At 46.3% G+C, this 27093-nt stretch overlaps 4 protein-coding genes across 8 annotated transcripts in view; 1 reads left to right on the forward strand and 3 right to left on the reverse strand.

Moving 5' to 3' along the window:
- LOC117895631 overlaps positions 1-17306 on the forward strand; it is a 31136-nt gene extending 13830 nt beyond the window's left edge. The window contains exon 10 of the mRNA XM_034803523.1: positions 17269-17306. The gene's annotated coding sequence lies outside the window, so the exon portion shown is untranslated. The remainder of the gene's footprint in view (positions 1-17268) is intronic.
- Positions 387-11254, reverse strand: LOC117895494 (E3 ubiquitin-protein ligase UBR1). 2 transcript variants are annotated; one of them, XM_034803230.1, is made up of 8 exons: positions 11081-11254; positions 9470-10069; positions 6993-7327; positions 4725-6913; positions 4543-4654; positions 4345-4473; positions 2836-4279; positions 387-2774 (listed from the first exon to the last, which is right to left on the reverse strand). In XM_034803230.1, exons 2-8 carry the CDS (start codon positions 9642-9644, stop codon positions 1648-1650), a joined length of 5511 nt encoding a protein of 1836 aa, XP_034659121.1. In that variant the 5' UTR covers positions 9645-10069; positions 11081-11254; the 3' UTR covers positions 387-1647. The 2 variants fall into 2 exon arrangements, with proteins under 2 accessions (XP_034659121.1, XP_034659197.1); XM_034803306.1 differs by lacking the exon at positions 11081-11254 and having other exon boundaries at positions 9470-10140.
- LOC117896082 (integrator complex subunit 4-like) lies at positions 12007-15593 on the reverse strand. Its single transcript, XM_034804160.1, is given in 2 exon segments — positions 12007-14512; positions 14515-15593. Coding segments are annotated over 2 exon segments (3156 nt in total). The 5' UTR covers positions 15506-15593; the 3' UTR covers positions 12007-12347.
- LOC117896228 (E3 ubiquitin-protein ligase UBR1-like) lies at positions 16549-26479 on the reverse strand. 4 transcript variants are annotated; one of them, XR_004649020.1, is made up of 6 exons: positions 26300-26476; positions 24690-25291; positions 22203-22537; positions 22084-22130; positions 20244-22022; positions 16549-19826 (listed from the first exon to the last, which is right to left on the reverse strand). XR_004649020.1 is itself a non-coding variant. In XM_034804540.1 (5 exons), exons 2-5 carry the CDS (start codon positions 24865-24867, stop codon positions 19814-19816), a joined length of 573 nt encoding a protein of 190 aa, XP_034660431.1. In that variant the 5' UTR covers positions 24868-25291; positions 26300-26475; the 3' UTR covers positions 19383-19813. The 4 variants fall into 4 exon arrangements, 1 of the variants encoding a protein (XP_034660431.1); XR_004649017.1 differs by having other exon boundaries at positions 20244-22130; positions 26300-26479; XR_004649019.1 differs by lacking the exon at positions 26300-26476 and adding an exon at positions 25623-25639 and having other exon boundaries at positions 20244-22130.
- Between the last annotated feature and the right edge of the window lie 614 nt (positions 26480-27093).

The raw sequence follows: 27093 nt of genomic DNA on the forward strand, positions 1-27093 counted from the left end.
AGTTCATAGCATTTGGATCCCTCAAAGGCCCTGCGATACTTAGACTACCTGACTTGAGGAACTAATGCGCCTTGGCCTTTGCCTTTGCCTTTGCTTGGCAATATTTTCATATTTGTAATATAATTTTTAAATGTATTTCTAATGGGGCCCCGCGATTTTATGCAATACATACAAATATTTTGTAGCCATTCAATTAAGAAACCACACAATACAGAGCAGCAAATGTTCAATCTAAATGAAATAAAAACAAAATATACATACCATCCCACAAAGCATTTCTTAACTTGGGATCAGAAATAACGATTTTAATGACTATTGCGATTATGCTGTGGGTATCGATCATCTGTACTGCCTGCCTCGTCCCGCCTTCCAAAGATTCACTAGAATATTTTTCAAACTGCTTTTTATTTCAAATTTGTTTTTGCTTCCTCGCATTTTCACTTGTAAGATTTTGTTTCGCATCAATATGTTGCTTGAACTTTACATAAATCAATATTGTTGCTGCTGCTGCTGTTGTTGTTGTTGTTGTACAATATATAGATAGAAACTGCATACATAATATACACACATATGTAGGTATATACGTCCATATATCTATCTATCCGCAGATAGTTGCCATATGGAGGAGGTGTTAAGTTTATTCATAAAGAAAACATGATTTGACTAACTTTAGTATGTATTTGTTGAAGCCATCTTCGTGTCGTTGGGGGAGGGTAGCTGAAGGTGTGCCAATATCATGGGTCGGGTGTGCCCGGTTTGGTGTGCCATCCACCCGGTTAATTGCCAAGCGTGTGGGGACTTGGGATAAGGATTCAAAGATTTCTATGTACATAGACTTGGGAAGTGGTGCTGCTGGGCATGACATGGACATGGGCACAGGCAATCTTTCTATCAATCAGAAGCAAATAAACACACAGTGTCCTCGATTGTTATATTTTACTTTCTCATCTGCTGTGTGGGGGGAGTGGCGTATATGTGTGTGTGTGTGTGTGTGTGTATAGTCCTTGAAGGTGCTGGCAAAAATCTAACCTATTACATTTTTGTTTTCCTTTCTTTAAGTGTAGTATATGTATATTATATATATATATAACTAGAGAAGTTCCGCAAAATTCGGTCTACCACTCAAACTATCAACAAGTTTTCTAATGTTAGCTCAAAAAAAAATAATAATAATATTAATCAAGTTTTATGTGTAATAGTGTTAGAAAACGCAAGACGATTTTACAAAGTTCAATCCGGACGTGTGTGTCTGTGTCTGTTTGTTGGCTGTGTGTGTGTGTTTGTGTGGATCTTACTTTGAGTTCAAATTGAGGCTTTAAGTTCATTTGTTTTTTTGGTTGTTCTTCTCGTTTTGGTACTCAACGTTTCGAGGTGTGTTTGTGTATTGTGTGTGTGTGTGTGTGTGTGTTGGGGGGTAGGGTTATGTTTCCTTTCGAAAGGATAACTCGTAAAATGCTTAGACGTATAAATATGCTCTCCTAATGTTAGTACGTAATAATCACATTGACTGCCGCCATTGCCATCTCTCTTGCTCTCGATCTCCGTCAGCTTCAGCGTCAGCGTCAGAGTCAGTTCACCCGCTCCGCTCCGCTCCGCTCTAGCGATCCGACTGCAGCTGGGCGATCTACTGCGTTCCTCTCGTCCGGACTACATGTGATGCCATTGCGTTACAGCCACATTGGCATTGTCGTTGAGGCGAGCAATCTCCTCGTGCAGCTTGTGGCCCAGCCACTGCATAAAGATGCGGCGATAGGCGTACTGGCTGAGGCGCAACGGATTGCCACGCCTCAGGCCCTGATCCGTCTCTCCGTACTCGTCCAGATACGGTGGCTGGACATAGCAGCCCTTGCCGCGGCCCAGATACACCACCTGGCAGTCCCGTATGCGCAGGAATATGCCAACCTCGGCCCCGCAGCTGTGGGCATGATGGGTGCAGGCACCCACCGACATATTTCCCAGCTCTGGCTGGCAGCAGTACGACTGGCCACAGAGCACCTCGCCACATATCAGGCACATCGTTGGGGTCTTCATTTCCTCGCGCTCATTATTGGGACAGAAAATGTCCGACACGCTGTTGATCAGATCGCTGTAATCGTCGAAGAGCTTCTTCAGCGCCGGCAGGGGGCGGAGGCATGGCAACACCTCAACGGGATCGCCATAGCCTAAGCTGCACTGCTCGGCCTGCCGCAGGACGTGCGGATGTGAGGCAAAGTTGTGCATCATGGTGGCAAAAACTGTCTCCATGTCGAAATAAACGCCCATGTCGGCATCCAGACCCAGGTACTGGCACATCAGATCGAATCTATCCGGCTGCTCCAAGGGGAACGTGTCGGGGAACTCCACATCGGTCATGCAGCGATAGAAGAGGCAGGCGCAGCGCAGAAACGAGCCCATCTGATAACGCACATGTTCCAGCATCAGCGCCAAGTGCTGCAGCTCGCAGGGGATAACCACAGTCTGCTCTTGATTCGGGCTCTGATTCTGCTTCTCCTCCGACTCGGCCAACTTCTTTTGCTGCACCAGCTGGCGCATACGCGCTGGCACATTGTAGCTGCGATAGAATGCCACCATGTTCTCCTGAATCTTCGATGGCAGCTGCTCCACATACGCCAGCTGAGAGAACTCAGTCTGCGCGCCGGCCTCCTCCTTGGCCCGCCGCTTGGCCAGCTCCTTCTCCACGTCAAAACAGATGACGGCCTTTGTGACATTGGCCAGGAACATGGTCTGCAGCATGTAGAAATCGAACATGCTGCCGCTGGGCAGGAAGGCGTGTTCTACGCAAAGACGGAAGGATAATCAGCCACAAAAGACAGAAAGGTAGAGAAAGGCACTTACCACTCTCCCTCAGCATCAGGTTGAGGACACCGAAATTGAGCTGGACTAGCATGCGGAAGCAGTCCCATTCGAGTACGCTGGTTCCCTTTTGGTTGAATATGGTATCCAGGAGCTTGGCCGCCAGTTCGGGGCGATGCGGTGCCCAGCACGAGTAGAGGGAACAGGCGCGCACCAGATTCGTGGTGCATGTCTGATGGCGCATGGGCATCTCCACTTTGAGCGGCTTGCGCATGGTGAACATGTAGATCTCGAGGGACTCCAGGGTGTAGCTGCATGTGTCAAAGACCAGGTACGGACTATCGCTCTCAACGCCAACGCCAACGCCAACGCCGCCCTCGGCGGCAGCGTTCGGCTGCTGGCTGAGCATCGCATTCTGCAGCGCCTTGTTGAAGGATGACATCACATCGGTGCATGTGGGATGCAGCTGCGGCTTCTCGATCAGCTGCACACTCCGCTCGAACTGGGCCACATCGCCGATCACATTGGACTTGCGCAGCACGCTCGGATACTGCCACATGGTGCTGTCAGCGGCCGGAGCCGCCAGCTCACCGGCCAGGGTCCGCATGATCTCCACAAAGCAGTCCAGGGGCAAGTAGTTCTCGGAGCTGCCACCGCCGACAGCCGGCGGCACTGCGGCATGGCCGGGTATGAGCCCGCCCAGTGGCTCGCTAACGGGGAGCACAATGTTGCTGAGGGCCCGGCAATACGGGCAGTGGAACTCCACGTTGTGGCCATGGCTGAGTGCGAGGCGGTTCCGGTGGTGGCGACGCTGCTCCTTGGACTCCTCGTTGCTGTAGTACTCCTGCCAGCACTTGTAGTGCATCACATGGCCGCAGCAGCTCACATGCATGCCGCTCTTGCCGTCGTAGTGGCCTGGCGTGGTCAGAATGACGCGCGAGGTCTGCACAAAAGCGGAGCTAACGAGCGGCGGTCCGTCCGGATTGATGCTGCAATTCTCGAAGCACAGAATGCACTTGAAGCTGTTCTCCTGCGCCTGATAGGGTGCCCGATTGGGCCCCAGGCAGGCCGGGTTCTGCTTTATCGCCAGAGCGGCCGCACCCTGCTCCTCAAGGCTGTCGTCCGATATATCCTCCCACTCCATGGCACTGCCGCCCATCGTGGGAGCCGTCCTGTAGCTGGAGGCTCCCGACCCAGAACTCTGCTCCAGGTCGCTGTTGGCAAACATCTCGGCATTTGACTTCATAAACGAATTCTGGGCACTCTTCATCTGGGCCATGAGCTTCGCACGACGCTCGGCGGCCAGCTTGGCGCGAGTCTCCTTCTCCTTGCGTGCCTGCTCCTCGGATGTCAGCGGCAACTCCTCGCCCCCCATCGACTGTCTCTGAGAGCCGCTGGGGCCGGCCGCTGCTGCTGGCGCCTGCTTGGCCTGCATATCCTTGAACCGCTTAATGGTCCACAGCACAAAGTCGCGATGTGCCTCCAACTGTACGCCAAACGAGGCGAAATTCAAGTAAATCTGCACACAAGCCATTGAACTAATTTACTCACCCTTGGGCAACGGGCTAGCTCCTCCAACTTATCGAGGATGCCGTACTGCTGGGCGCGTTCATAGAAACTGAGGAATGGATAGTGTTCGCTCAGTTCCTCCTGGATGGCAAAGCCCAACAAGTGTAAAATCTGAATTCAAATGGAAGTCTCTATTAGCAGGGGGAAACACAGGGTGGTGGAGGAGAAGGCGGCGCGTACCTTCTGCACGTGAGATTCGGAGAAGCAGCGACTGCGTATGTCCAGTGCCCGATCCATGGTCAAAGTGCAAATCGTGAGGAAAACATTGCACTGCAATATGTTGGCCATGGATCTGCAAATAATGGTAGGAGAAAAGAGATTTGAATTAGCTTTTACCACAGAGATAAGACAGAGAGACTCACGTGAATGCTGGTGTCAATTGTGGCAACATGGGCGGCGGACAGCAGACGAGCTCCTTCTTGGACTTGCGACGTTCCCGCTGCAGCTCCTCGGCCTTTGACTTGTCCTCCTTGGTGTAGTGATAGAAGTAGACGTTGAATTCGTCATACAGCGACTCCTTGAGCACGTAGACACCCTTGCGGTCGGCACCGACGGGCTTCTTGAACGTGGCCACCGTGTTGATGACATCCTCGAAGACGCTGTCGCTGTTGCCGCCCGTGGTGTCGGGCAGGGCGCGACTCAGCTCCGAGTGGGAATACGACTTGATGCACAGCAGCTGAATGATCTCCTTGCGCAATCGATCCTCCTCGCTGACGAGCGACACTCCGGGCATCCAGCGCTCCCCAATGATGACAATGAGCAGCTCGAGGAACTCGTCAATCATCGACAGCTGCCGCATGAACTCCTCGTCGACGGAGGACTCGGCCAGCAGCGTCTCATAGTTGGGCTGGGCCCAGCCGATCAGATTGAACTTGTTCAGGGCGTGGATGAGGAACTCGTTGCTCTCCATCAGCGAGGCTCCGATCTGCAGGCAAACAATGTCCCTATCCAGCATCTCCACGCGGCAGCGCACGTTCCTGTAGAAGTACAGCTGGTGGAGCAGCGAGTAGCCGTTGCGGCGCCACATGCCGGCGGCCACCTGGGCAATCATCGCGTGGGTGCACAGCACCGGCTCAATGATCTCGCGCGGCGTCAGCTTGATGTTCAGCACCTCGGTCTCGGCCACCAGGGAGTCGTAGCTCAGGCCATGGGCCTCCAGATGCAGATAGATGCCGGCATAGAAGCGAGTCAATGGCAGATGAATCGACACAGGCCGCACCAGGACATCGTAGACGAGGCAGCTGGCCACATGCCCAGCCACACTACGGGCCTCCACCTCGTCGCCGCCAGCTGCTCCGACAATGAAGTTGTTGCTGACCAGCGCGCGCACCGTCATCTTGTAGAGCTTGTGCAGGAGCATCTTGTCGGTGGACGCCCACTCGATCACCTGCGAAATGGTGGTGGCCAGCTTGATGTGCAAATTGAAGGCGCACTCCCACTCCGGTTCGTAGTCCATGTGCTGCCCCGTTTGACGGGTAATCGACTCCATGCCCTGCATCACATTGAGGACACGCATCAGAGCCTTGCAGCCCTCGAGGAAGCCTGTGCGCAGCTCGCTGCTGAGTACATCCGGCTTGAGGCTGAGCAGATAGCGCAGGTCGTAGAGGATGTAGTTGGCGCGCTTGAAGAAGGTCAGGCTGGCGATGTTCTTGCTGAAGTGTAGGGTGCGGTTGAGGATGAACTTCTCGATGGCCACGTAGTAGAAGGTGTGCAGCAGCTTGTCGAAGATGCCCTCCATGGCGATGAGGCGATGGGCAATGCTGGGCACCGTGAACAGCTGCACGCTGAGTGAGACAATCGAGAAGGCGTGGTCGTGATCGTCGTTGATGAAGTCCTCCACGATGGTCGCGTAGCGACGCGAGAACTCCTGGGCGAGCACCATCTTGTTGTCGTACTCCATGAGCATGCCCGAGATGAGGAGGCGGTGCCAGCAGGTGCGCGCTGTCTTCCACAGCTTCACGTCGTACTCGAGGATGTGGCGGATGCAGAAGGACTCTTGCTTGCGCTGCACCAACTCGGAGAAGGTCTTGCGGAAGAGGTAGTGACGGACGAGGAACTCCTGGAACCAACTCAGCAGCTGCAGGGCAAACTGCTGGCAGGCCACCGAGTTGATGTGCAACACGGAGGTCCGCAGCGACTCTCTGTTCCGGGGATTGGCCAGCAGTCCGGTCGCCGGTATCATCTGGTTCTCTATGGCCGTCTTCAGGTCGTTGCAGCTCTTGAACGTGTCACACTTGACCACGGCCCGGCCCTCGCGATCTATGGCCGCCACTATCTCCATGGCCTCCTTGTGGCGGCATTTGGCGATCTTTGTTAGCGTCTGGATGACCTGGTCGAACGTGTGCGACTCATCGTTGTACAGCACCGTGCAGTAGTTCGCCCCATCGAGCCCTAGGCCCATGTCCTCCCCGTCCAGGCACTGCAGACTGGCGTTCGGCTCGATCTCCAGATAGTTGACGCAAAACGACAAAATGGCACTGAAGCAGATCTCGCTGCGCTCCAGCACGGCCTCAGTGATGATCTTGCTCTCGAGCGGATTCTTGCGATTATCCTGCAACAGAGGAGAGGGAGGATGATAATAATGTATTGGGGATCGCCTTTCGCCTTCCGCCTTTGCAGTCTCCACTCACCAAATGCAGATGACAATAGTGATCCTTCTTCCATGCCTCATTGTCCCCACAGTCGCAGCAGCCACCGCCCCCAGAGGTGGACATTTTGTACTTGTGAAAGCGATGCGCCGACCGCTTAAAGCAGTTCACGCACAGCACACAGGTGGGATCCATGCCACACTCACGGCAGCTGTACGTGGGCTCTCCATTTTTGAAGACCTTGCCGCAAACTGTGGCGGTGTTGCCCTCGAGGCGCAGCTTCTCCAGCGCTGATTTTGGGTTGTCACCGAGCATGAACTCGACCAGAACATCGATGATCTCCTCCTTGGCCAGGGCCTCCTTGAACATGCATTTGACTGCAAAAAACCGAACACATTTTAGCAGTTAACTAAGAAGGTTTTATGGCAGTTACTTTGGTTATTATTTAATCTAGGTCTAGTTACTACTACTACATATGTGGGAGATGGAAGGACGGGGGCTGCTACACGCTCGTTCTGTACGAGGCATCGTCGTTGATTTAGTCATTGTGCAGCTACAGGTAATGCTACTCATATGTACATATGTATGTATGTGTGTACATCATCATTGTCTGTCTAAAATATCACTTAGGTTGGTTATTAGAAACAGGTTAAACAGCATGAAGATATATCATGACAATCTCGTGATTATGATAATGATGATGTTGCGACCGCAAGAGAACTGGAGACTGCTGGTGGCGAAGAGAAACCTTCCATTGGAACGAGTTTTACGAATTGAAATCAAAACCCACAAATCGTCAAATACAAATACAAATACAGTTCAAGGTCGCGCCGACATATGCAATACATTTACATAAATACATACATATGCATATGAACTCTGCATCGTAAAGAGCGAGACAAGTAGATGGAGGGAGAGAGAGAGTGCAAGTGAGAGTAGACACGAGTCAGACAGAGAGAGTCCGATGTATGAGAGACAGCGGTTACCGTTAGCTTTTTTGTTTGTTTTGTTTTTGGGGGGCGATAAGCAAAAGTGAGAACTTTTTCCACAATCTACAACTCATCTGAGAACCAATACGTCGCAACGTTTCTCGGGCTATCAACGACACACAACGACACTGCACATATGTATGTACATACTGCATATGTATGTATATCTATAGGTAATATTTTCTCCCACCCGCGCATAGTGCATGCAAATTATTACCCTGTAAAAAACCGAAATATGTACATATGTATGTATGTACATAACTGCGTGTGCAACAGTGTGCTGCTGCTGCTGAGACGTAGTAGACTGGAACAAAGAACGGAACGGGTGGGGGGGAGAGCCTAGAACAGAACAGAGGAGAATCGAACAGCACGGAAATGAAATGAACTGCAATGAACGAAACGGAACGCAACGGAAGAGATCACAAGAGAGGAGGCGGCGCCACAGTGTTCCGTCAATGCCATATTCCAGACTCTCACGGAAATGTCCGGCCTACTCCGACGAGCAGCCAGGAGATGTCACCCACCTTATTTCGGGGTTAAATGAGTTAAGTTCTCTGTTGAGATTTTGACAGATGCAAGCGAACAGCAGAGCTGAAGGAGAGGGGCCAGGGAACACCCAAATACTCAAATGTAAACAAAATGAAGCAGAAACAGAACATATGTACATATTAAGAACACGAATGACTCCGCAATGGCAGTGGGCGATCGACCCCCATACATATACATATAAATCATCATATTCAATACATATTTACATATATATGTATGTACCTGTCTTACGAACGAAACGAACGAAAGAAGAATGAATGCACACAAGAAATCACATATGTACATTGTACATATGTATGTATGTATGTATGTCTAATTGAATCAACCGTGTATTGGGCTCCACAAAGAAACAAACACACAAATTAGTAATACAGGTAAGTATGAAGAAAGTTACAGAGAACTGGGGACACGTCAGTGGACTGGGGAACCTGCGACGACCTGGGGACTGCAACTGGACCTGGGACCTGGGACCTGAGGCTGTGACTGGGTCTGTTCTAATCTGGACAAGGACCAGATAAAAGCGAGTTGAATAAACCGAATCTACATACATACATACATACATGTTTACATATTGCATGCATATATTTCACAATCTGTTTTATCAGCCATCGTCGTCACAACAACCGTGGCCCAAAGTCTGTCCTCGCAACAACGTCATCGTAATCTGTTCTGTGTTCTGTTTTGGTCTGGTCTGGTCTGGTCGGGTTGTCTACTCTACACGAAAGAAAGCCCTGACTTGCTAAGCCTTGCCATCTTAATGATTCTACATAAATAAGGTTAAGTTAGTTGCTATGGTTACCGATCCTGGATCCCCCCTGAACGAGTTCAAGAAGCAGCTTTATGAGCAAAACACAAATAATATCATTTGTTGCTAGGCAGAGAGTCGGGGAGCGGAAAGTAAGCAATTCACGGAAATGCGTTTGTTCAAATGTTCAATGAGAATAAATGGCACAGCTGATGAACTCTAAGTAGTTGCCTCACCTGTATCTAGTTCGTTCTGATAGTCAAAGTACTTGGGCGACTCCTTCTTGAAGAACTCGATGAAGTCGTTGCGTGTCAGTGTGCCAGCCTGAAGTTTCAGCCGCCACTCCTTCAGCGGGGTACTGCACTCGTCCGGGGGGCCCCCTACAACGTCGTCCATATCGAAAAGATCCATTTTCTTCCTCCCAGTGTCAGTGTGTATGTGTGTGTGTTATTTCGCTCCCGATGCTCAATTCCCGATGCGATGTTTTCGATGTTCGTTGCTCTATGCTCGTTGCGCTGGTGTGCGGGACTTGTGCCTGCAGGCACTGCATACAGTTTGAATGCTTTTGGTTGTTGGTATGCGTGCTTTCAGAGCTTTTCAGTTTCTTGGTTCTCTATGCTGTCTCTTTCTGGCTCTCAGCTGTGATTAAAGCGTGGGTGGCGGGTGGCTTGTCCTTCGCACCTAACGCCGTTATTGCAACCGTTTGTCGTCGTGGTTTGCTTATTGGGGCTGCATTTTAACCAATTCAAATGAAGGTTTAGCGGAGGGGCACCTATGCCGTGCTGAAGAGTTACACTATCGTAATCGTGGTTACTCGAAAATTTAATTATCAAAAGCTGAATCGAGACGAGAAACAAAAAAAAAACACTTTAATTTATAGCGAAGTTTCACGCAATACTTTCGATTCCCAAAGGATTTCGTGTGAATCAATATCCGAACAGAACACACTGGGCACACTTTGTCGCACTTATATACATATGTATGTACATATGTATGTATGCACATGTATAGTAATTGTTGTTTACTCTCGTACTCCTAGGATAAGGAAGCAAGAGGAATTCCGAGAAAGGAGAGGCGAGGCGAGTGTTGCGGGAATTGCGAATTTGGAACTTTTGTGTGTGGAAAACAATGCGTGCTCGCACAAATGAAGGCAACTCTACGTCTCACCTTGCCTTGCCTTCCCTAGCCTCGCCGCCTGCTACTACTATGTAGTATTTATTGTATTTGGAGGCAGCATTTTTTGTTCCGTTTAGTTCTGCGCTTTTCGTCGCGTCGTCGTCGCGGACCACAGGGAAATGCAAGTCGCAGTTTGCAACTGTTGCTTGGCAGACTTTTTCGCCTCTTCTGTATCCAATTTTTTGTTGTTGTTGTTTTTGCATTAGTTTTGGCAGCAAAACAAAACCAAAACGCACGCGAGGTATTGCCACGAACCGTAAGTGTAAGTGTGCGAGCGAGAGACAACGAGAGGGTGGGCGAGAAAGAGAGCGCGCATGACGAAAAAAAACACAACAAAAAAGAGACAACACACGAGGCGTCGGGTCCTCCTTATATGTATATTATTTCGGTTATATTTATAATATTCATTTTTTTAGTAATCTTTTGTTTTGTTGCGCTTTATTGTAGTAAACTCTCAGCTCTCTCGCTTTTTTTTAGTCACTATGGCACCGCGCAGGGTTGGGTTGGGGTTCGTTCCCGAACCTGATCCCGAAGCGAGTTTCCTACACACACACTCACACACATGCAGTCACGTACATATGGTACATACATGTGTGTGATAAAGAGACAATCGGGCAGCTGACAAAATTAAGCAACACATCACACACACAAGCACGTAAATGAACACATACCGTACTAAGTTGCGTTTGCTACAAATCTATCAACTATGACTTTCAATAAACTTTTATTTCACTTTACACACAAAGCAGACAACCCGACGTCGACGGGGACACAACAGCCTGCTGCAATTTTAAAATGTGCAATTTCGCTTTCAATTTGATTTTTGCTTTTCACGCCAGTGTGACCGCGGATTTGTTGATCAAATATACCGACAGACCCTCGCAAATATACCGATATACACCGGGCATTTTAAAAATATACCGCAAATGTACCGTAGTCTGAAATCATATTCCTCGATTTTGATGTTAGGCTTGATATTACTAGCTTGAAAATTCTTTTAACACTGAAACAATCATTTAATCTGATTGAAGACTCATTTTGGCTTATTTGAAATAGTTATTTTTATTGGATTGTGTACCTGATGACCTTAGACAATACTACTACACATTTTCTACATACCAATAACATACTAAGCAGAATAGCCAAATATTTAACAGAATATTTGAAGGATTCAATGTCTATTTAAGATTAAAGATAAATCTAAGTAAAGACATTCTTCACTTTGATTTGAATGTGATTGTTATTTTGAAATAAATTCACACAAGCTAGCGAGCAGCGCTTGCACGGTTGCATTTTAGGCTGGATTTTCAGTATTTTTATTTTTACTTTGGTATTTGACTCTAGTATGTAAACGTATGTAAGATACATTTGGATGAGCCATGATAACATTACAGAATTTGAAAAATAGCGCGCGCAACAAGGGAAAGGGAGCATAAGTAAATATTATAATAAGCTCGGAGTGGTTTGGGGACCAGTTCTTCTATCTTTACAACATAATTGGGGCTAGAGTCCGATTTATACGTTGGAATTACTCCTTTCTTTTGCTAAGGAACAACGGAAATTGATGAAAAACTCATCATTAACGTCTAACTAATCGCCGATTTCTTTGATTTTATTAGTCTATTGTAAGTGGCAATGGAATGTTACATCATTTGACCGCCTGTTGCATTTGTGTACCCTTCCTTCCTTAGTCTTGCTCATTTAGGTTCAATCATATACATTTATGCGTAAAAGAGTTACAGAGTTTAGGGGGGGGATTTGGTGAGAAACAAATGAAAAGTGGTTTTGTTATCGAATAATTCACAATGTTACATCGCTAACAACTACATTGTTTGTGCGTCCATGAGCAGCTTCGTCGCTTTGTCCGCTCGCTGTCTGCTTTCTGTGCTGCCTTCTTCTAGCCTTTACGGATTCTTTGGCATTAGCGCCAGTCTCCCGCTAAATGCCTCGCCGCACCGGCTTGGGGGCAAAGAGGACCTTTGCCGGCTTGCAGAGCTCCAGCTCGCTGCCGGGGCGCACGGCCAGGCAGAGCTGAATCTCCACGAGGGAGGCCTCCGTCCAGACACTGTGCGACAGCAGGATCGTCGTTCGCAGGCGCACATTTGTCTCGTGCTCCCCCTGCTCGGTCATGATGGGCTTGAAGTCCGTCATTTTGGGCACCACCGTGTGCATGTGCTGGTCGGGGTACTTGATCTTGATGCGCATGTCCGCCTTCTGCGACTCCTGCAGGTTGTCGATCTCCGCCACGAACGGAACGGCTGCAATGAGGCCAGCAGTCACCTTGATCACATTATCCTGCGACTGCAGCGGGCACGGCTCGATTATGCTGGCCATGCAGCGACGAATCTTTTCATTGGCGGGCGGCAGAGCCAGGGGCGGTGCATTCTGCACCAGGGGCAGAATCTCGCGGAATACGCGACCCGGCCTTGGGTCCGTGATCGCGTCCAGCTTGGACAGCAGCTGCCGCGTAAAACTGTCCGGCTGGGCGTTGTTCGTCGACGCTTTAATGGACTTGTCCTCCTCTTCGTCGCCAGTGGCAATGCTTGGGATCGGCAGCGGCTGCTCCTCCTCCTTTGTGTTGGCCTTTATGTACTCACTGATGTCGCCTGCCGTCTGCAGCAGCATCTGGCAGGGGTTCCCCAGGGCGCTCTGCGAGCGATCCTTCACGACCAAGACCAGGTGCAGGGCGCTGGCACGCAGCCTCAGCTGCTTCACCTGCAGTATGTCCCAGTAGCTCAGCCCCGAGAACGTGTGCTGCAGCTTGAGGCACTTGGTGATGAGGGCGGCCAGCGATTCCTTCAGCGGTACGCGACTTCTGTGCGCCTTGGCGCAGCGCTGCATTTGCTCAATTTGAATCTGGGCGGAGAGGAAAGTCTCCAGAAAGTTGGACGTCCCATACAGACCCGAGTCGATGTCCCCAAGGCGCTGCAGGGAAGATTTAGTCATCAATTGGTGGCAGTGGAGGACTTGCGGCAGAACTTACCTGCAGATTGACTGGGCGGTTTTGAGCAACTCCACGCGACCGTCGGACATGGTGACGATCTCGTCGATGTGGCTGAGAATCATTTTGAGGTACCCGGCGGAGCTGCCTGCCTCCTTGACGGCATCGTCGATCCGATGATTCGTGCACGAGGAGGAGGCGCCCTCGATGGGCAGCTGGGGCACCAGGCGCGGCATGCTGTCCCGCAAGTACGCATAGTGGCGGTGGGTGGCCGTCGGCAGGAGGCTGATGATGGGCATCAGATGCTCGGCGGCATTGAAGACGAGAATGAGGACGCACAGGTAGGTGGGATCCTCCACGTCTCGCTCGGGCGTCTCGAAGAACGGGTGCACGTAGAGCAGGTGAACGGCCACGGCCATGACGAGATGCGGATGCTTCTGTCCAATCTTGCGCATGCAGGCGTAGGTGGAGTGTCGATCCTGCGGATACTTGGCCAGCACATCGAGCAGCTTCTGGACGACCATCAGCAGGCAGGTTTGCGTGGAGACGCGGCAGGCGCCCAGCATCAGATGCAGCCCCTCCCGCACATCCACCGAGTAGTCCTCCAGCGAGCTCAGCATTGTCTCCAGCTGATCCTCCCGCAGCACTATGTGGCGAGCGATGGCCGTCAGGCTGTAGATGGCCTTCAGCCGCACATCCTCGATCTCGTCGTTGAACATGTCCACCAGAAAGTCCAGGCTGGTGAGAGCAAAGTCCGACCGCGACAGTGCCAGCTTGCACATGGAGCCGACAGCAGCCGTTCTCACCTCCAGGAACTCATCCTCCAGGCCGTGGATGAGGGCCCCGCAGGCTCCACTGGCGATTATCGATATGCTGCGGGCATCCAGGCGCTCTTGGGGCGCATCGTCCGCCCAGCGCTTGCCCGACGACCACTCGCCGCTGGCCACCAGACGAGCGCCGCGCTCGTGGGCCGTGCGCTTCCTGCGCAGGTTGCTCATCAGCTTCTTGTCGAGCGTCTGGTGGAGGAACTCGCGACTGACGTGGGTCATGCCACCCAACAGCTCGGCGGCCAACACTCGTATCTGCAGCGAGAGATCGCAGAGCGCCTCGCACACCTTGCTGAATGCGGCATCGATCATGCGGATGTCCTCCTGCTGCCGCCCGAGGCGATAACGAAGTCCGGGTGGCTGTTGCCCAGCATGTACACCAGTCGCAGGGCCTCCTTGCGCACGCACTCGTAGTCGTCCTTCATGGCATCCACGGCCCGCTTGTAGAGCACCGCTGGCAGGTTGGATCCACGCTCGCCCAGCGTCAGCAGAGCATGCAGAGCCTGCGCCCGCACCCCCGAGTCCTGCGAGTCGATGTAGAAGGCCAGTTTCCACGCGTAGTGCCGCTCGCCCTCCATTCGCGTGGCGAACCGTCCGATCACCAGCATCGCGTTCTTCTGCGTGTGCGTCGAGCCGGAGCGCAGCGCCTCTTTGGCCAGATGGGCCACCTGGGTGTTGTAGGCCATCGGGACGAGGTGACGCCTGCGATCGCCGATCCGGTAGAGGCACATCATGCCCTGGGCGAGCACCTTTTGCGAGGTCTCCTTGCGCAGCAAGTAGATCAGATGGTCTATGATGAGAATCACACCAGCCTCCGTGGTGCACTCGCAGCCGAGGCCGGAGAGCAGCTCCAGCAGCTTCACCCGCACCGAAGTGTCGCTATCCCGATCCTGCAGCTGGAACAGTTGATATATCTTCGCGGAGGCCTCCTTCAGTTCGACCATATCCACATCTTCGTAGCAGATCTCATCCGTGATCTTGACGAGCACTTCCAGCAGCTCCTTGGTGCTGCTTGGGCTAATGTTGGCGGTGCCGGCGCCGGCGCCGGTGCCGGTGCTGGCAGAGCCACTTGTTGCTGTCGCACCTGTATTACCCATTGGCAGGGCTACTGCTAGGGGCACAGCTGCTGGTGTTATCGTTGCTCCACCGGCGCCTGCTACCACAGTGGCTGCTCCCAAATACGGATCGAGTTGTGCCAGCACCTGCAGTTTCCTTTCCACCGGCTTGGCTTTGGCGGTTAGTGTTTGGAGGCGAAGTTTCTTCAGTGGCGGCGCTCCATCGACTGTCTCAACTATGGACCCGTGGGCCTTCTTAAAGGCTAGTGCCATGGCTTGATTGGATTTTATTTGACTATGTTTTTCGGAATTGCAAATTGAATCTATGGAAAATGTGAAATAAATATGAAATCAGTGTGGCCGCGGACTTATGGAGCAAATATACCACATGACCCTCAGATATATACCAAAATGTATCTTCTCATGTTAAAAAAATACCGCAAATATTAAATATCAAATAGGCCCTCAAAACCATCGATGTCATCGATGACTTTTTGCGATAGATTTCTGGGTTTTCTAAACAATGATCAAATTATACAAGGTGGTCGCGTCAGCTGCCAATCATTGCGCCTATTAGCCTATGGCCGCTCTCCGTTAACAGCCTGTAACCGCACCCGTTGCTGCTCTGTTAGCGCTCTGAGAGCTCTTATGATCCACACGCCCTTAGCTTGAAAGGTGTAAGAGGTTGTAAGGTTGTAAGAGATTATAAAATGAACATTGTTTCTATGGTTTATTTTTCATTATAGGTTTTACAGCTAACACATTTACAATTTCAATTTCATCTGTTGCTTCTGCTCGTTGGCAAAGATTTGACCGTATTCAGTTTTTTGTTGTGTGTTTACTTGTCTGTTACTTTCCGCTGTTGTATATGAATTTGTTAATCTTAGGTTGTTGATATTTGATTCGCTAAAACTCATTTAAAAAAGTAATCTGCACCCTTGTGTTTTTTCTGCACAATTCGGATATAATTTTGTTAGGCCATTTCTTAGTGGTAATAATTATGCGCAAGAAAGTGTTGCAAAAGTTGGATATAGTGGAGTGGTTATAAGTATAAGTAGTTCTGTTCTTGTAAGTAAACATTGTACATGCATATGTATGTACGTATGTATACATACATACTCACGCGTCGTGGCACATATGTACATACAAGTGTATGTATGCATGTAAATACATATGTATGTAGTATGCATGTATTTTAATCATCTGAATCTCTGTACCGTTATCATCGCTACACATTTCATATCGCTTCTCTTAATACCCATCCTTTCTCTGGCTTCTCCTTTCTCTTTCCTCTTTTCCTTTCATGTTTCACGTTTTTTTCTTGTTAGGAATCACAGTATTGTGCAAATGACCTTCTATTTTAAGTGGTACAAAAAATCGTTCTTGCAGCAGCATACATGCATCATTCGTATGTACGCGACTATGTAAATGCAAATGCAATTGTAAATGTAATGTAAAATAGAACCCGACACAGGCAGTGCAGTTTTTGGTGTGTATGGCTCGCACCCCTCCTTAACCCCGTGGTGGGAATAGAGGGGTGATTCGGTTCGCATTCCACCGATGAACACTTTATCTCGAAACAAGAGGAAATATTTTTTCTTGGTTTTGACTTTTGACTTTTGCTATTGACTATTTTTTGAGTTTTGAGTCATTTGGGAAATCACAATATCTATGCAAAATCTTATACATCTCTCTATATATTGTATATATATATATGTATGTATGTATATATCGCTTTGTAATGAACATTAGATTTAGATCGTTGTCCTCTAAACATGTAAATATATATTCATATATTCATATATCCATATATATATAAATATGTATACATATGTATGTATGTATGTACGTGTGTGTATATGGCATATTTGTTTGTATGTATGTATTTTTATTACTTAGCGCTCTTCCACAGCTCGCTCCTTGTAGTTTGTCAGCGTGGGTGTAGATGTATGTGTGTGTGTGTGTTTGTGTGTGAGCTTTTTCGGCTGCAACGGTGTAACTAGAGAAAGTGCAGCATGTAACGAGCCAGGTTCCCACACCTCTCTCTCTCTCTCTCTCTATGTCTCTGTCTCTGCTTTAGTCCCCTACTTTGCTTCAGAGAACCGATATCGATCGTCGTCTACCTGAATCGTTGGGATATGCGTGGTGCAGGTGAATGAATAGTGGGAATCGTGTCTTCCGTCCCCCAGTTTCTGTTTGTGGTTCATTGGGGGGGAGGCGGAAGCTAGTTTATTGGTCTCACTGTGTTTGCCCACGTGGGGCAGGCTAAGAATGGAGTATTCGGTTGAAAACTATGCTCAAGCTGGGGTTATACGATTGCATTGGTAGTTCATTAGATAGCTAATTGAAGTAACAGCAAACAGAACGCGGTGCACGAAATATGTACGATTAATCAAACTACACATATCTATGCATTTTATGTATGTATTTCATGTACGAGTATGTACTCGTAATTCTCAAACTCACTTACTTTCCTCAATGCCAATTTTCATTCTATGCCATTCCATTCCATTCCATTCCTATGCTTTCTCTTCTTTATCGTTATTCATTTGTTTAAATCTAGTGCAAAAATTTTACTAAGCAACCCTGTATGTTTATTAAAGACCAAATAAAAATGCTTACACATATCCACCTAATGTACATAGCGAGCTGTATGTATGTATGTATGTAACTGAAGTAGGCAATCCAGTCAAAATACATATATGCACATAAATGGCAGACAAGAATTTACTATGTACTGAATGTATGAATGTACTATGTATGTATGTATGTAAGTCAATGCACAGGCTGGTTTGTGCACTACAAAATACATATGGATGTACATACAAATGTAGTCGTATGTGTTGTGTTCTTACAAATTTCAATGTAAACTGAGATTTAAATTAATTCAAAATGTATTAAAAGGAGAACAAAAAATTGTTGATGTTGTTGTGTTTTATTGTGTTTGCTTTCTCTCTTTTCCATTTAGATTCTAATGCCACTTTGTGTGTGTTTAGTTTCAAAAAAAAAAGAAGTATCAATATTATTACAGATCTGGATTTGGTGTGTTTCTGTTTACCAGTGATGCAAATCGGTAATTACAGTGGGATTATCAACATAAAACATATTGGGGAGCACGTCGATATTCCGTTTTCCATTGCATCATGCACTCATAAGTAGGTATTCATACATACAACTGACTAATCGGGAGCACAGAGTCAGTCAACTAATTTGTTAATTAACTAATTGCTTTACTTAAATAATTAATGGACAAATGATGAAAGGTTTTCGTTTCGTTTCGTTTCAATATTACACACAATTTGTCATTACACTATGGACGAAAATCAGAAACTTATACGATATTCAAATTGCCGACGAAATTAATGTCTCTCTCTTCTTTGGACTGAAATTCTAGCATGTGATGGAGACCAAAGTAGCAGCCACAAATCGCAGCTGGTGGCAGCTTCCAATACTGCCAGCGTGGCTGCTCTCTGCCTCGAAGTCTTTTTGTTGTTCGTAAGTAACCATAGTCCGTACTTAGGTTGGTAAATTGACTTGCTGAACACATCAATGCTGTTGGCCATAGTACATAAGTTTCGGTTCAGTACAAATTATTGCAAAATAGTAGAATTTGAACAAGGCAAATGGGTAGACAGCCGACAGGTGTCAATGGATCCACATATAGCATTGGCAATGGGCTCCACACATCAGTCAATCATTGATCTTTGTCTCTGTCTCTGCCAGCCGAAACTACCGGGTTGCCTTGTCTCTGGTTTGGTTACAAAACTTGACTCATTTTCCATATAGTCCGCTGATATACACGGATCTTCCTTGCACACACATATGTATGCATACAAATCGCCATTGGCAACTAAACAAATTCTCGACATAAAAGGGAGTTCCCGAACAGGCAACAACCGTGAATGGTTTTCCTTTCATTAACGTTCATATTCATTTGGGTTTGTTCTTCTAATTGAGTTGTGTTTATGCAGCTTACATATATCAAAAAATGTAAGATAATTGTTTTGTTTTGCTTTGTTTTTTTAGTTTGGAAAAGGCATTAACTGTTTGCTAAAGTACACATTAAATATAAATAAGCCAAAGGAAGCAAAATCAAATGCTTTAAATTCTTGCCAACTCTTCTCATTACATTTTTAGTTTTTTTTTCTCGTTTTCGCTTTTGTTTGTTTTTTTTTTTAATATAGTTTTTGTTTTCTTATGTTTTTTGCAGACACTTAAAGCAGTTTTCGTTTTACACATACAATTACAAAAAGGTTTTGGGGAGTAGAATCAGTTGAAGAAAATTAAGAACTCAAAGGGAACCCATCCAGCTCCAGGCACGCCTCTCAGACGTAGGTGGCTACCGCGGCAGTGTTGGTCGAGCCAGTTCCTCCATTGCTGGCTCCAGCCCCAGTCCCAGCACCAGCTCCTACTGCTCCTGCTCCCGATGCCAAGCCAGAGCCCCCGCCGGCTGCTGCTGCTGCGGCGGCACTTGTCTGTGGCGGCGTCTGTTGGTGCGCCGAGGCGGAGCTGTTCAATGGCTGTGGACTGACTGGCGGCTGGAGCTTTCCAGGCACGTACTGGCCGATGAAGGAGCCATCCTCAGTGAATTGACCTGCGGCGAGAGAATAGACCACATCAATTAAATGTTGCCACAACTGTTGCTTACTTATCTACATGTATGCACCATGTTAACCGCAACCAGAACCCCAACCAATATCACCACAACAGCGCGTGAGAGTTTCAGTTAGTTTGTTTTAGACATATTTATGTTTATACTTATTTTTGGCTTCTTTCTTTCGTTAGTTAAAATTAGGTAATTACGATTAAATATGTTTGGAATATCCCTGTAACTGGGTGGGGACAGGTGGATGTGAGGGACACGGGTGGGCTCCGTTAGTGTGGAATTTGTTAAACTAAAACTACTTTGGGGTTCAATGGGAATACATACATTTCTACATATCTACGGTAGGCATTGGCAAGAACTCAAATAAATTATAATACAAATACTGGGAATAATACAAAACTTTACCTTTCGGATTGGTCAGCTACAAATGAAGATACACAAAAGGAAAGATAATAATAGAAAGACTTGGTTTTCGGCAAGTCGTGGACGATCTATGAGACTTTCGCACTACTACGTTGCACATATGCAGAGGGTTGGCTTGTTTCGTTGATTATTATTCATTCAGTTTTCTTTATTTTGTTTGTTGTTCTTTCTAATTTAATATACATATGTAAAAAATTATAATTCCATACAATTATGTAGTGTTCGTCCTCCATTCATTAATATTAAATAGCTCTACTACGCGGACAAAAAAAAACATTATTCGTAATGTTTCTTCGATTCTTTCATTTTCCAGAAAACAAACGCAAAGGAAACAAAGAAAACAAACAATTTTCTTAACTGTGTGCAATCATCATTTCATCTGTTCCCCAAATCCTTTACTACCTTGTTGTAAAATGTAAAAAATGTTTGATTATTGATATAAATGTGATGATTTTTGTGTGGATGGTTTTTCTTGATTATACTGGATGGATTATTTTTGATGATTTTTCAATCTTTCATGTTGAATGCTGAAGAGGTGATTGTTTCCTTTTGTTTATATATGGTTTCTGCATCTTTGGTAAGAGGAGCATCATTTTGAGAAATTTGATTTCTAGCATGTTCTTCAGCTCTTTCTTTCTCTTTGAGGAATATAGCTTTGTTGGTGTGTCCCTGAAGAATGTTCATTTGGTCTATTTGGGATGATGATTCACGCACTGCTATATAAGCAGCACAACGAATTACAATCCTTGCATTTTTGGTTGTTATGAAGCGATTGAAATAATTTGCGTTGTAAAGTCGGGCATATCGCCAAGTGCTCTGACTGGCCAAATTATAATTTTTTCCATAAATTTTGACAGTATGAGGTTTGTTTGCGTAAATCAACATTTGAGATATGTCTATAATACTCTTTTTTACTAAGGAAGTACAAATTAGTGATGCAAATTCACTATTTTTCATTCCCAGAGCTTTTGCTGCTTGCTCAAAATACTTGATTGGGGCAAGACCATACATACTAACATGTAATAGACATGTACCATGTAAGATGCCAAAGATGTTATCATCAGGGATTGGTTCAGCTCTTTCAATCATGTTTCTTCCGATAAGGATCCCCAATAGATCTAATGATATTGATTTGTTTAGATAAGCAGTCTTTAGATCTCGCAAAGCACTGGCACAAGGAGCAACAATTTTTCTAGTAAAACTTGTGTTTTTATAGATGGCAGCATATTGAGCACTCATTCTGAGACTCATTGAATTTTGGACAGATCTAACCTCTCGGGTAATCAATTTCAGAGTGTGAAGACACACAAATCCCAGTACACTTATCAAAGTTTTTTCATTTGAGGAATCTGTAGATCCTTGAGACGTAATTTTGCTAGTCATAGCATACAGAGTATTCCAAAATTCACCGATATTCTCTCTTGTAGTAATCTGATCTGGCATTATGGCTCCCATATCTCCTGATCTCGTTGTTGTTGCAACTTCGCCAGCAAGAATGCTAGCTGTTGAACCAGATATTTCAATAGGAGCTGTATCTTCCGCAAAATAATTGGTGGTAACAGGTTGAAGTTCTGTCTCAACATAGGTTTCCTTCTCCGTTCCAACTGGAAATGTCGATCCTGATAATATGTACTCAAACAAAAACTCATCTTTTTTATTAGGATGACTCATAGACAAAATGATGGTTTTCATATCAGAAACAGCTCCTTCATAGTAAGCATGATGACCACATAACATATGAATAATATTAAAGCAACAGCCCTTTAAAGAAATCAATGTCGGAAGAGTTAACTTTTGAGCAGGTAGGAAACGTTCCACAAACCTCTCATCATTCCATCCCTGTAATTCGAGCGGATTCTTGCGATTATCCTGCAACAGAGGAGAGGGAGGATGATAATAATGTATTGGGGATCGCCTTTCGCCTTTGCAGTCTCCACTCACCAAATGCAGATGACAATAGTGATCCTTCTTCCATGCCTCATTGTCCCCACAGTCGCAGCAGCCACCGCCCCCAGAGGTGGACATTTTGTACTTGTGAAAGCGATGCGCCGACCGCTTAAAGCAGTTCACGCACAGCACACAGGTGGGATCCATGCCACACTCACGGCAGCTGTACGTGGGCTCTCCATTTTTGAAGACCTTGCCGCAAACTGTGGCGGTGTTGCCCTCGAGGCGCAGCTTCTCCAGCGCTGATTTTGGGTTGTCACCGAGCATGAACTCGACCAGAACATCGATGATCTCCTCCTTGGCCAGGGCCTCCTTGAACATGCATTTGACTGCAAAAAACCGAACACATTTTAGCAGTTAACTAAGAAGGTTTTATGGCAGTTACTTTGGTTATTATTTAATCTAGGTCTAGTTACTACTACTACATATGTGGGAGATGGAAGGACGGGGGCTGCTACACGCTCGTTCTGTACGAGGCATCGTCGTTGATTTAGTCATTGTGCAGCTACAGGTAATGCTACTCATATGTACATAAGTACATACATATGTGTGTATGTGTGTACATCATCATTGTCTGTCTAAAATATCACTTAGGTTGGTTATTAGAAACAGGTTAAACAGCATGAAGATATATCATGACAATCTCGTGATTATGATAATGATGATGTTGCGACCGCAAGAGAACTGGAGACTGCTGGTGGCGAAGAGAAACCTTCCATTGGAACGAGTTTTACGAATTGAAATCAAAACCCACAAATCGTCAAATACAACAAATACAAATACAGTTCAAGGTCGCGCCGACATGTGCAATACATTTACATACATACATACATATGCATATGAACTCTGCATCGTAAAGAGCGAGACAAGTAGATGGAGGGAGAGAGAGAGAGTGCAAGTGAGAGTAGACACGAGTCAGACAGAGAGAGTCCGATGTATGAGAGACAGCGGTTACCGTTAGCTTTTTTGTTTGTTTTGTTTTTGGGGGGCGATAAGCAAAAGTGAGAACTTTTTCCACAATCTACAACTCATCTGAGAACCAATACGTCGCAACGTTTCTCGGGCTATCAACGACACACAACGCCACTGCACATATGTATGTACATACTGCATATGTATATCTATAGGTAATATTTTCTCCCACCCGCGCATAGTGCATGCAAATTATTACCCTGTAAAAAACCGAAATATGTATGTATGTATGTACATAACTGCGTGTGCAACAGTGTGCTGCTGCTGCTGAGACGTAGTAGACTGGAACAAAGAACGGAACGGGTGGGGGGGAGAGCCTAGAACAGAACAGAGAAGAATCGAACAGCACGGAAATGAAATGAACTGCAATGAACGAAACGGAACGCAACGGAAGAGATCACAAGAGAGGAGGCGGCGACACAGTGTTCCGTCAATGCCATATTCCAGACTCTCACGGAAATGTCCGGCCTACTCCGACGAGCAGCCAGGAGATGTCACCCACCTTATTTCGGGGTTAAATGAGTTAAGTTCTCTGTTGAGATTTTGACAGATGCAAGCGAACAGCAGAGCTGAAGGAGAGGGGCCAGGGAACACCCAAATACTCAAATGTAAACAAAATGAAGCAGAAACAGAACATATGTACATATTAAGAACACGAATGACTCCGCAATGGCAGTGGGCGATCGACCCCCATACATATACATATACATCATCATATACAATACATATTTACATATATATGTATGTACCTGTCTTACGAACGAAACGAACGAAAGACGAATGAATGCACACAAGAAATCACATATGTACATTGTACATATGTATGTATGTATGTATGTCTAATTGAATCAACCGTGTATTGGGCTCCACAAAGAAACAAACACACAAATTAGTAATACAGGTAAGTATGAAGAAAGTTACAGAGAACTGGGGACACGTCAGTGGACTGGGGAACCTGCGACGACCTGGGGACTGCAACTGGACCTGGGACCTGGGACCTGAGGCTGTGACTGGGTCTGTTCTAATCTGGACAAGGACCAGATAAAAGCGAGTTGAATAAACCGAATCTACATACATACATACATACATGTTTACATATTGCATGCATATATTTCACAATCTGTTTTATCAGCCATCGTCGTCACAACAACCGTGGCCCAAAGTCTGTCCTCGCAACAACGTCATCGTAATCTGTTCTGTGTTCTGTTTTGGTCTGGTCTGGTCTGGTCGGGTTGTCTACTCTACACGAAAGAAAGCCCTGACTTGCTAAGCCTTGCCATCTTAATGATTCTACATAAATAAGGTTAAGTTAGTTGCTATGGTTACCGATCCTGGATCCCCCCTGAACGAGTTCAAGAAGCAGCTTTATGAGCAAAACACAAATAATATCATTTGTTGCTAGGCAGAGAGTCGGGGGAGCGGAAAGTAAGCAATTCACGGAAATGCGTTTGTTCAAATGTTCAATGACAATAAATGGCACAGCTGATGAACTCTAAGTAGTTGCCTCACCTGTATCTAGTTCGTTCTGATAGTCAAAGTACTTGGGCGACTCCTTCTTGAAGAACTCGATGAAGTCGTTGCGTGTCAGTGTGCCAGCCTGAAGTTTCAGCCGCCACTCCTTCAGCGGGGTACTGCACTCGTCCGGGGGGCCCCCTACAACGTCGTCCATATCGAAAAGAAGATCCATTTCTTCCTCCCAGTGTCAGTGTGTATGTGTGTGTGTTATTTCGCTCCCGATGCTCAATGCCCGATGCGATGTTTTCGATGTTCGTTGCTCTATGCTCGTTGCGCTGGTGTGCGGGACTTGTGCCTGCAGGCACTGCATACAGTTTGAATGCTTTTGGTTGTTGGTATGCGTGCTTTCAGAGCTTTTCAGTTTCTTGGTTCTCTATGCTGTCTCTTTCTGGCTCTCAGCTGTGATTAAAGCGTGGGTGGCGGGTGGCTTGTCCTTCGCACCTAACGCCGTTATTGCAACCGTTTGTCGTCGTGGTTTGCTTATTGGGGCTGCATTTTAACCAATTCAAATTCAGGTTTAGCGGAGGGGCACCTATGCCGTGCTGAAGAGTTACACTATCGTAATCGTGGTTACTCGAAAATTTAATTATCAAAAGCTGAATCGAGACGAGAAACAAAAAAAAAACACTTTAATTTATAGCGAAGTTTCACGCAATACTTTCGATTCCCAAAGGATTTCGTGTGAATCAATATCCGAGCAGAACACACTGGGCACACTTTGTCGCACTTATATACATATGTATGTACATATGTATGTATGCACATGTATAGTAATTGTTGTTTACTCTCGTACTCCTAGGATAAGGAAGCAAGAGGAATTCCGAGAAAGGAGAGGCGAGGCGAGTGTTGCGGGAATTGCGAATTTGGAACTTTTGTGTGTGGAAAACAATGCGTGCTCGCACAAATGAAGGCAACTCTACGTCTCACCTTGCCTTGCCTTCCCTAGCCTCGCCGCCTGCTACTACTATGTAGTATTTATTGTATTTGGAGGCAGCATTTTTTGTTCCGTTTAGTTCTGCGCTTTTCGTCGCGTCGTCGCGGACCACAGGGAAATGCAAGTCGCAGTTTGCAACTGTTGCTTGGCAGACTTTTTCGCCTCTTCTGTATCCAATTTTTTGTTGTTGTTGTTTTTGCATTAGTTTTGGCAGCAAAACAAAACCAAAACGCACGCGAGGTATTGCCACGAACCGTAAGTGTAAGTGTGCGAGCGAGAGACAACGAGAGGGTGGGCGAGAAAGAGAGCGCGCATGACGAAAAAAAACACAACAAAAAAGAGACAACACACGAGGCGTCGGGTCCTCCTTATATGTATATTATTTCGGTTATATTTATAATATTCATTTTTTTAGTAATCTTTTGTTTTGTTGCGCTTTATTGTAGTAAACTCTCAGCTCTCTCGCTTTTTTTTAGTCACTATGGCACCGCGCAGGGTTGGGTTGGGGTTCGTTCCCGAACCTGATCCCGAAGCGAGTTTCCTACACACACACTCACACACATGCAGTCACGTACATATGGTACATACATGTGTGTGATAAAGAGACAATCGGGCAGCTGACAAAATTAAGCAACACATCACACACACAAGCACGTAAATGAACACATACCGTACTAAGTTGCGTTTGCTACAAATCTATCAACTATGACTTTCAATAAACTTTTATTTCACTTTACACACAAAGCAGACAACCCGACGTCGACGGGGACACAACAGCCTGCTGCAATTTTAAAATGTGCAATTTCGCTTTCAATTTGATTTTTGCTTTTCACGCCAGTGTGACCGCGAATGTATTGATCAAATATACCGACAGACCCTCGCAAATATACCGATATACACCGGGCATTTTAAAAATATACCGCAAATGTACCGTAGTCTGAAATCATATTCCTCGATTTTGATGTTAGGCTTGATATTACTAGCTTGAAAATTCTTTTAACACTGAAACAATCATTTAATCTGATTGAAGACTCATTTTGGCTTATTTGAAATAGTTATTTTTATTGGATTGTGTACCTGATTACCTTAGACATTACTACTACACATTTTCTACATACCAATAACATACTAAGCAGAATAGCCAAATATTTAACAGAATATTTGAAGGATTCAATGTCTATTTAAGATTAAAGATAAATCTAAGTAAAGACATTCTTCACTTTGATTTGAATGTGATTGTTATTTTGAAATAAATTCACACAAGCTAGCGAGCAGCGCTTGCACGGTTGCATTTTAGGCTGGATTTTCCATTATTTTTATTTTTTATTTTGGTATTTGACTCTAGTATGTAAACGTATGTAAGATACATTTGGATGAGCCATGATAACATTACAGAATTTGAAAAATAGCGCGCGCAACAAGGGAATGGGAACGGGAACATAGGTAAATATTATAATAAGCTCG

This window comes from Drosophila subobscura, chromosome A, assembly GCF_008121235.1.
Source record: "Drosophila subobscura isolate 14011-0131.10 chromosome A, UCBerk_Dsub_1.0, whole genome shotgun sequence".
Taxonomy (NCBI): Eukaryota; Metazoa; Arthropoda; class Insecta; order Diptera; family Drosophilidae; genus Drosophila; species Drosophila subobscura.

Excerpts from the sequence above, each read along its gene's own strand:
- LOC117896228 (XM_034804540.1), bottom strand. The coding sequence starts at position 24,867 with ATGGATCTTCTTTTCGATATGGACGACGTTGTAGGGGGCCCCCCGGAC. Across the intron at positions 22,538-24,689 it reads TCAGAACGAACTAGATACAG|TCAAATGCATGTTCAAGGAG; the intron begins GTGAGGCAACTA and ends GGTTTTTTGCAG. Across the intron at positions 22,131-22,202 it reads ACTATTGTCATCTGCATTTG|GATAATCGCAAGAATCCGCT; the intron begins GTGAGTGGAGAC and ends CCTCTGTTGCAG.
- LOC117895494 (XM_034803230.1), bottom strand. The coding sequence starts at position 9,644 with ATGGATCTTTTCGATATGGACGACGTTGTAGGGGGCCCCCCGGACGAG. Across the intron at positions 6,914-6,992 it reads ACTATTGTCATCTGCATTTG|GATAATCGCAAGAATCCGCT; the intron begins GTGAGTGGAGAC and ends CCTCTGTTGCAG. Across the intron at positions 2,775-2,835 it reads CCTGATGCTGAGGGAGAGTG|AACACGCCTTCCTGCCCAGC; the intron begins GTAAGTGCCTTT and ends GTCTTTGCGTAG.